General features: G+C 38.2%; 1 protein-coding gene across 2 annotated transcripts in view; it reads right to left on the bottom strand.

Annotated features, from left to right (window-relative positions):
* Nucleotides 1-6,959: 6,959 nt before the first annotated feature.
* The window catches only part of EXOC2 (exocyst complex component 2), a 125,119-nt gene continuing 122,766 nt past the window's right edge, over nt 6,960-9,312 (bottom strand). For both annotated transcript variants that reach the window (XM_008927525.4, XM_018076880.3), the window contains exon 28: nt 6,960-9,126. In XM_008927525.4, the coding sequence (XP_008925773.1) occupies nt 9,033-9,126 (94 nt within the window). In that variant the 3' untranslated portion in view covers nt 6,960-9,032. The remainder of the gene's footprint in view (nt 9,127-9,312) is intronic.

Genomic DNA, 9,312 nt, shown 5'->3' with positions numbered 1-9,312 from the left:
TGTCAGGAGGGGAGCCTTGGGCACTTTGTCTCACCACAAGCAGGGCTCCTCTTGACCCATCCAGCTCTAGACCACATGTTCCTTGCCCTTACCCTCTTCCTTGTGGCAGCTCTTGTGTTTCATAACCATTTGCTCAGTGATCTGATGCAACTGATGATCAATACGAGGCAAAGGTGGAAAGCTGGCCCAGGATGGTGATACAGCAGTCTCACACTACTCAGAGCCATGAGTTGAAGTGTTGTTTCCAGCTTTGCAATGCCTCAGTCCTGCAGCAGAATCCATTCTGAACATTGTAAGAAAAGCACCTTAGCAAGGTGTCTCAAAAGCATATAAGCTGCACGAAGAAGCATCTACACGAGTTGTTAGGAGAAGTCACAAGAAGACATAAGCTTGTCTTTAAACAGTCCTTAGCCACAACACTTCATCAGTCTTCAAAACTGAAATGTCAGTCTTTACCTGTCCTCAGTTCTCACTTTAGGCAATGAAACACCACTCTGCTCCTTTATTCTGATCAAAGAAATCTTAAATTCATAGACTCATTCATAAAATCACAGAATAGTTTGGACCTTAAAGATCATCGAGTCCCAACCCCCATGCCATGGGCAGGGACACCTTCCACTAGACCAGATTGGTCAAAGCCCCATCCAACCTGGCCTTGAACACTTGAAACATCTAAAACCTTTCTGGGCAACCTGTTTCAGTGTCTCACCACCCTCACAGTAAAGAATTTCTTCCCAATATCTCATCTAAACCTACCTTCTTTTAGTTTAGAGCCATTTCCCCTTGTCCTGTCAATACACGCCCTTGGTAAAAAGTCCCTCTCCAGCTCTCTTGCAGGCGCCCTTTAGGTGCTGGAAGGCGCTATAGGATCTTCCCGGAGTCTTTTCTTCTCCAGGCTGAACAACCCCAACTCTCACTCTGTCTTCAAAGGAGAGGTGCTCTCAGAGGAGCCCTCTGATCATCCTTGTGGCCCTCCTCTGAATTTGCTCCAACATTTCGTATATTGTGGACTCCACAGCTGGACACAGTACTCTAGGTGGGGTCACATGAGAGCACAGCAGAGGGGTAGAATCATCTCCCTCAACCTGCTGGCCATGCTGCTTTCGATGAAGCCCAAGATGCAGCTGGCTTTCTGGTCTGCAAGTGCACACTGCTGGAGCTTCTTGCCCACCAATTCCTTCCTGCACAGCTTAAACCATGGGAATCGGGACTCCCTCCATAGCACAACCTACAGCAGAGAAGCTATGACACAGCTGCAAAAGGCAAGAGAGGACACAAAACTAGAGGTCTTCTTCCTGCACATATACTCTACCCACAGTTTTGTCTTGAAGACCCACACTGTGGCATCTATGTGGAGACCCTGGCTTGTAGGAGGGCACCAGAGCTGTTCAGCTCTAGGGCTGCAGTTATGTTTCAGGCGGCAGCCTGTAGCTCATCATCAGCACTCAACTACGGGTAGCATCAGGAAGGCACAGCCCCATCTCCCCCCACCAACACTATGGGAACCAGGCACATGTCCACCACGTTGAGGAACTGCAGGCACAGGCAAGGAGGTGCCATGTGGCACAGCTGCTCTTCAACTGCTGCTTTTTGCCTACATCCCATCCTAAATGTAAAAATCTGCTTGAGAAGCTGGATGTATAAAATGATGGGATTTGTACTGGAAAAGTACATACACAAGTTCTGATGTGCTATGAAATGGGTCCCCAATTACATTCAGAAGGCTGGACTGAAGTATGGATTTACAGAATTCATGTGTGTCTGTGTAACGAGTACTCTCAGGCAGAGAAAACCACATACACAGAGAACGTATTGTGCGGGCACACAGGGTTCCAAGGGAGCAGAGTTTATCAACGCTTATAAAGTGATTCAACATTCACATATAAGGGACCATAAGAAAAACTGTATATTTTGCTCATGAGCTAATCCATGAACCACCTGGGTTTGTAAAGCTGTCACTGACTACAGGAGCTAGAAATCAGTTTTCCCATGTGACTCAACACTTAAATAATAGTCCACAAAGGTCAACCTGGGCAATGCTGCAGCACAAAGGTAAGACATGCCTGTGAGAAATGTCTTCCTCAGAGATGGTACCAGAACTAGCCCAGTTGTGCTGCTGATTTTAGAAATTTCAAAATGTAGAACAGATTTTATCCTTGTGAGACAGAAAATTTTGCTGGGGTTTGTTTCATTCAGCTTTGTAGCATTTTCAATTATTATAAACAATCATCTCACCTTCTGCACCAAGGTATCACCTTCTGCTCCCCAGCATGGGTGGATGGAGATGTCTGAGGAGACAGTGATGGAGATTCCCTTTCCTACACATGCTCTAGTAAAGAGAGTTACAACAGGTGTCTACCAACATTTTTAACCCCAATGGTTCAGAGCTCTCTAGTCTCTCTTCATTTATTTTTAAACCTATGTCTACCCATATTTATGTCAGGTTCTAAAAATAAGCAGTACTGTTAACATTTTGAATTTTAATTATCTACTGAATATCTAAAAAGATAAGCTGGAACGGGAAGCCCCTCTGTGAGCAGAAGTACAATCTAGTTAAATGAGTGAAATTTATCAGAAAAAATGAGTAATGAGCAGTGAGAAAGACTGTCTCATTTTGCTAATTTTACTTTATAAATTATCTGATTTGACATTCTGTGCTAAAAAATCTGCTTATGAACCAAGAAAAGCGAGGCATGTGCTCCACTTGGTTGAAGCAGAATCTGTGGCCACAAAAATTTTGCTGCATTAGTACTGCAGCATGAAACCCCCTGCCAACAAAATGAAGACTCTTGTGGTTGTTTCTATATCAATGTATATTTAGAAATAACTAGGTATACCGGGCTTCAGGTTTAGTCTACACCAAGCCCCTTGGTTATCTGCAGTCACACCAGAACTGCAGTAATTTCACCACACAGATGTCATCGAGGCCCAGAAGCATAAAGCTAAGTTCTCCTTTCCTCTACCTGCAGCCCCAAACCCATTTCAGGAATGAAGGAAAAGATAATTCTGAATACTTACCTTGTATTTAATGCATTTTTCATGAGCTATATTGAGACTATCAGCCCATTTTATTTGTGTGCTTTTGCTTGGGACTGGCAATGAACTTTTACTATTAAAGTTATTTCAGAAGAAAGAGGCAAAAGGGTGCCAGAATAGGCTTATAAAACTAAGCATGTGTTAATAGCATCTGTTACAAATAAGGCTGGATTCAACTTTCCATTGTCTTACTCCTTTTCCCTCAAGTTGTTTAAATGTTCCAATTCAAAAGGAATTTGGCTGAAAACTTCCTTTACTTGGTCATGGTCTCAAGGAGGGTTGCTTGCACGAGTTGTACAAAACCTACTACAAACTTTTAAATAGTGAGGGTATGAGAGAAAAGGAACACAGATGTCTTCTTGGATGTTCAGACTAGAAGTAATTAGGTGCAATACAGAAGCCCCCCCCGTCCTGCCATTTGATCCCCCCAAATTCCCACAGCAGATCTGTTAGTGCTGCTACTCCAAAAGCAGCACTTCCTTTGCCGTTCCATGCAGCGATAAATGTTGCAAACTCTGTCATTTAAGTTACTCATCAAGATGCATTATTTTGAAGAACTTCAAGATTTAATTGATGACTCTCCGAAGGAAAGCCCCCTTAGGTTGTCCAGTAATACTGAAAGGAGTATATAATTTACATGATAAACACCTTGTTCTGAAATAAATAAACCATTTTGGACATGCTCTCTTAATACCTTTATTAAAGACAAGCGTTTAGAGCTCTGTAGCTCAAACAGCACAAGAGAAATGGAGCTGAATTGCCCAAATCTCCTTTTTAACCCTTGTCAGCATTATATAAAAACAGAACTTTAAAAAGGTGAAGACAGAAATGGCTGTTGTGTTCCCTTATGAAAACTGTGTTCCCTGTTACTCCCAGTTTTCCCTTTGATTTCATGCCAAAAAAACTCTAGTAAGTGATGCAAAGTCAGAAAACAGGTTGTCAACCACATGAAGCCAAAATACCCTTAACACGTAACACAGCTTGTGCAAAATTAATTTTGCCTATAATTAACCATCCAGCTTTTTTCATGGCTTTAAGAATGCTGAAAGAAACAGTGACCTGTGTTAACACTGCAGAAGCAGTCCTAACTACAACCAACCTAATGTATGCACACTTCATACTAACATTTGACACAGAAGAATAGAAGAACTGCTAATGAGGACATAGCAGGTAAATTGAACCATTGCTTTATCACTATACAGACAGGCTGGAATATAACTAAGGACAAAGTTCAAGCAGGATTTTTTGTTATTTATTTTTTCATCCTTGAACTGTAAACACACCAGATTCTCTCCTAAAAATCTTTTAAATGAATTTACAAGTTACAATTATTTTTATTTTCAGATGAGGGTAGTCACCCAGAACTCCTACAGTTAGAAGGCTAGACCAGAAATGCCAAAAGGCCAAAGTTCTATTTGAAGTCTATCATCGAATTTAACGAATTCCCAAATATTTCAGCCTAGTGGAAGCTAACTAATTCAAATCATATTTGTGTCTTAGTAGTTAAATAATGCATATGCTGTTGCCTGTTTTGACAGTACTCAGACTCTATTAGTAACTCCTGACTGATGCTAAAATTTTAAGTGCCATGCAATTCCTAACAACCACAAACAGATTGCAGATGCTATGTACCCTCAGGGGTCCCTCTTTCTGTCCCTAGATAAGATGCACCTGATTAATTTGATCCAGAGAGCCAAAGCTTGACAGTGTTAAAGATCCAGATATGAATGCTGAATCTCTGGCTTCAGCAGTAGCACTGCATCCAATTTTCAGTTTCAACGTGTTCTGATAAGGTTAAGGATCTTTTCCTTCTAACTTTTATAGATATTATTGAATGAAAAAACAAAATAGCAGTTACGTTTATGGTGTGTAGAACATGTAAACCCCCTCATTGCTATGAGTACAGACACCTGCTTGGACACAAAGATCAGTATTTGCATCCACTGGTACAATCAATATCATATTATTTAATATCCTCAGGAAAAACACAGTGTTTCAAGAGTATTTTAGCTGGACATGTCCAACAATGTTGGCTGGAGTGGACTTAAATACCATCTGGCAGCAGGTTTGAAAGCATAAATCCCGTGTGTAGCACTGTCTCTCAAGATTGTGTGTAACCATGGCAAAAGATTCTTGATGTTTCCTTCTTCACAAGGCAAAAATTGTATCTAGGAAACTGCTATCTTCTACCTTCTCTTGGATTAGAAACAGAGAATGTCTTATCAGTACATTCAATGTTAAGGAGGAGTTGAATTTTGGTACATTCAATTTTAAAAAGGAGTTGAATATATGAATAACTTTATGATACATTTCCTAGGGCTTTGCACAGCTAAGTGTTAGGCTTTTGCAAGTAAGGGACTTTCTGCATGTCTTTTAGTAGGCTCAGCAGTCAAAGAGCTCCATGAAATTCTTCTGTTGTGATTTTTTTTAAACATTATTTGCCATTACACCTTCCTTTATATCAACAATCAATTCTTATTCTTGGTTCCTTTGTTTTTTTCTGAACATATATAAGAATATTTTTAACTAAAATAGAATCAGAATAAGCTATAATTATGTTTACCTTTTTTTTTTCCAGCCTCATGCTCTGTACAGTATTACATCTAGTTTTTAGGGTCCTATTCTATCTGCATCTCACTGCTTACCAATAGAGCAAGGAAACATGCTGTTACTTCAGAAGTGTTTCCTTAGTTCTGGATGGCAAAAATCTGCCTGGGTAGAAAACAAAAACAAATCTCACCTTCACAATAAAATACTCTCTTCAGGGAGATGCAATAGCTTTGGCAAATGTTGAGAGACTGGACCTATGGCACCAGTCACACATTATCGTGCAGCCAAAAGTGCCCCTGCAAAGCAAAACTCTCCAGCATGGATTTCTTATTTTAATCTCTGCTGCCATACACTGAAACTAAACTGGTCAGAGTCCTGGTTCTTTTCATGCAACTAGAGGAAGATGCAAGGGGATTAGCACACAGAATACAACTTGCTCGATCCTCAAGTCATCTCGTGTCTGTTCTTATCCTTGGAATTCATCACAGGTATGAAACATAGTTTAATAATATAAAAAGAACCATAGTCCTGCTAGTGGCTTTTAAAAAGCTACAGGAAGGTGTTTAACTTTGACAATGAGCACATTGTCAAAGCACAATTAACTTTGTCAATGTGTCAATGAGCACAATTAACTTTGACACTGAGCACATTTCATACACATTTTCTAAAGAATATCAATTGAAAAAACATTCTGTTAGTGAGAAGGAGCAGGATGTCTTCATGCTTCATTGTTTCATTGTTGATATATTTCATTAACACACAGATAAATAATGATTTTTCCCCATTTTTTCCTGTCACTTTCTTGGGGGATTTAAATATTTTTTCAGTGTTGTTCCCCAATTACATTGATGCAGCATTTGGTTTTTATTTCCTCTTTGCCTACCTCTTGAACTACTCATGACTATTCAAAATAAATGTCAAAATACAGTAATAGGAGAATGTCTCAACATCTCCAGTGGCTGAATATCTGAACACAGCATATTATTGTTAAATTTTCCCATAAGTCTTTACCTGCTTTTAGTAAGATATGTTTCACAGCCTTACTACTTCCTTAATCCTTCTCTTATATGAGAAATAAAGCTCTAGGTTTTTATTTTAATGACAATATTTTTTCCAATTTGTATTGATTTTAGATTTTTCTAGAGGTTCAAAGGTCATGTAATAATTAATTTTCTCTTGTACTGTTTTCAGCATTCACCTTGCTTTAAATGTCGTAGCCTTTCACTTCTGTTACTTTGATTTCCTTGCTGCCTCTCTTCTCTACAAGCTGTAACTGACTATATTTTCATGTGGTCTCCCCATCTTTTTCCACTTTCGATAACATTTTTTAAACCTAATTGTACCTTTTAACAGGCTTTTTTTTTTTTTTTTTTCAAAACCCACACTGACCACTTCATGATTTTTGTAATCTTCTTTTCAGAGGAACTGCAGCCTGCTGGTTACGAAGTCTCAGCAGTCCCAACTCTCCTTCCACACAGAGGGATTCCAATCCATCCTGTTGCAGCATGATGTTCACTGACTTCCTTAATCCACCAAGTGAATTTATTGAAATACGGTGCTCTGACTTGACTGTGAACATTTATTTCATATCAGGTAGAATTCAAGGAATATTTTGATCGCTTACACATTTATTCTTGTTTGCTGTCAATGAGATGTTCTGAAGAATAAGTTACTTCAGAGAGGCAATGGAACAAAAGTTTGATTTCAGGTTTTAAAGACAAGAACAAGCTGTTGTCATAAAAGATGAGTAAGAGAATGATATTACCATGAAGAGATGCCTGAATATATGTTAGTTCAGTACAGATGACAGAATATGTTTTCAATATTTAGAACGTCTGATACGAATGTAGAAATTGTAGACTGGCAAATTTCAAAGACATCACCTGTCTTGGTAAGCGAGGAATTAAAGAAGAGCTTATGACCATATTTCTTAATATTTTATTATTCTGAAGTGAAATCTTTTACAGAATGAGCTAACTCGATGACTATTTCAGTTAATACCAGCAACTGAGACTATAACCAGCTTAGAATGGACAACATTTAACAAAACAACATTGCTCCAGGTGCTAAATGATAATGACATATAATGAAGCTTCTAACTCCCATTCAACATGCTCTTACAAAGGTTTTTTAAGGAGTAACTACATGTACATCAAACTTTCTCCAATATCTCATATTACAGGAACTGTATGCTGTATTTCTAAAGCATGTAATTGAAGTGGCAACAATTGAACTGGCAAAAGAAAACAGCTGACATTAAAAAATCGTTTGAAAACTATGCACTGCTTCTGAAACATCTTACTCAAAATGACTGTAAATACTGAAAGAATATATTATTACTGCATTATTTACTTCCAAGCCATGATTTCAGTTATAAAATTAACCCTACTCGTTACCCCCAAAACAATGGCAAAAAAATTATTTTCTCCTGAATCCCTATTTTCCTCCATACAAATTTGGTAACTGGTGGTAAAAGAAGAAAAGAGGAATGACTAACAGGAGAGAGACAGTGGTAGTAAGCCTGTAAGAACAAGAAAAAACAAGAAGAGTAAGAAGGAAGAAGCAAAACAAATGACATCTTATGATCCACCTTACTATGTGAAAGGCTATTAACCACCTTACTATGTGAAAGGCTATTAACTATTCTACTCCTTAATACCAAAGAATATTTTACTTGAACATTTTTTCTACTAATTGTATAGACTCGGAGCGCTTTTCTATTAATTGCCAAGGAAAGTAGAGCTTACTTCAAATGTGAAGGTTATCATCAATATTTCAGTAGAAGGGAGAAACAAACATGAGAGGCAGTGACATGTTTAACTAGCAAAGAAGCAAGAAAATAAAAGTCCCCCAAGAAATCAGACTTACAAACACTAAAAACCATAGATGATAACAGAAAAACAGAAAAGTGAACCCTTTTAAATGCAAAAGAAGCAGTGTACTTAATGTGGTATCTGGACAGTTATTAGTCAGCTCTATGGGGCAACGCTTATTAAATACTTCTCAACACTTTATAGAAGTTGAGCATTCCAGTCACTTCAGTATTAGTCTACATCTAGAAATTAACAGATTGATACACTGAACAACATGAGTAATACTCAAATTTAAGGTGGCATTTGCTAAAAATACATTTCAAGGTATTTTTAACAAATGAAACTGAGACTGCAGAACACCAATGAATATTTCTTCATGAACAAATATATGTAAACAAAACCAACTTAATTCCCTCTACAGAATGAAATACAGTAGACAGAAAACCATTTAATTGAAGTACAAATGAACAAAAGTTTCACTCAGCAGGACACCCCATACCATTACTGAAAGAGTTGTATCTCAATTGATTTTTCAGCCAAACTGGTTTTGTTTTCTTTGGAGTCTTCAAAGGAATTGAAGTAGTGCAGTAAAAAATGAGTGACGTTTAAGCACATTTGTCTGCATTGTGTTGTCTATGTTTTCATCATGGCTGATGACGAAGCTTGAAAACAGGTCAGCTGCAAGTGCATGCTGCTTTTGAACTTGTTTAGTAACTCTTCTAGTAATCTATAAAAGGAAAATAGTTACAGCTTTGGGAGATTCTGTAAAGAGAACAATTACCAAAAGTTTTGGCTATTCTCTCTGTGATTTCAAATACATTGTCTGCTTAAATAAAAGGCTTAAAATTGGATCTGTTAAAATATCTGAAGAGTATAGATACTTAGAAGTATACCAAGCGTGTCAGGGTCATCT

The sequence above is a fragment of the Manacus vitellinus genome, unplaced genomic scaffold, assembly GCF_001715985.3.
Source record: "Manacus vitellinus isolate BGI_N305 unplaced genomic scaffold, ASM171598v3 scaffold_33_pilon, whole genome shotgun sequence".
NCBI lineage: Eukaryota > Metazoa > Chordata > Aves > Passeriformes > Pipridae > Manacus > Manacus vitellinus.
The sequence above is the reverse complement of the archived record's forward strand: the minus strand, read 5'-3'. Positions and strand labels throughout refer to the sequence as shown.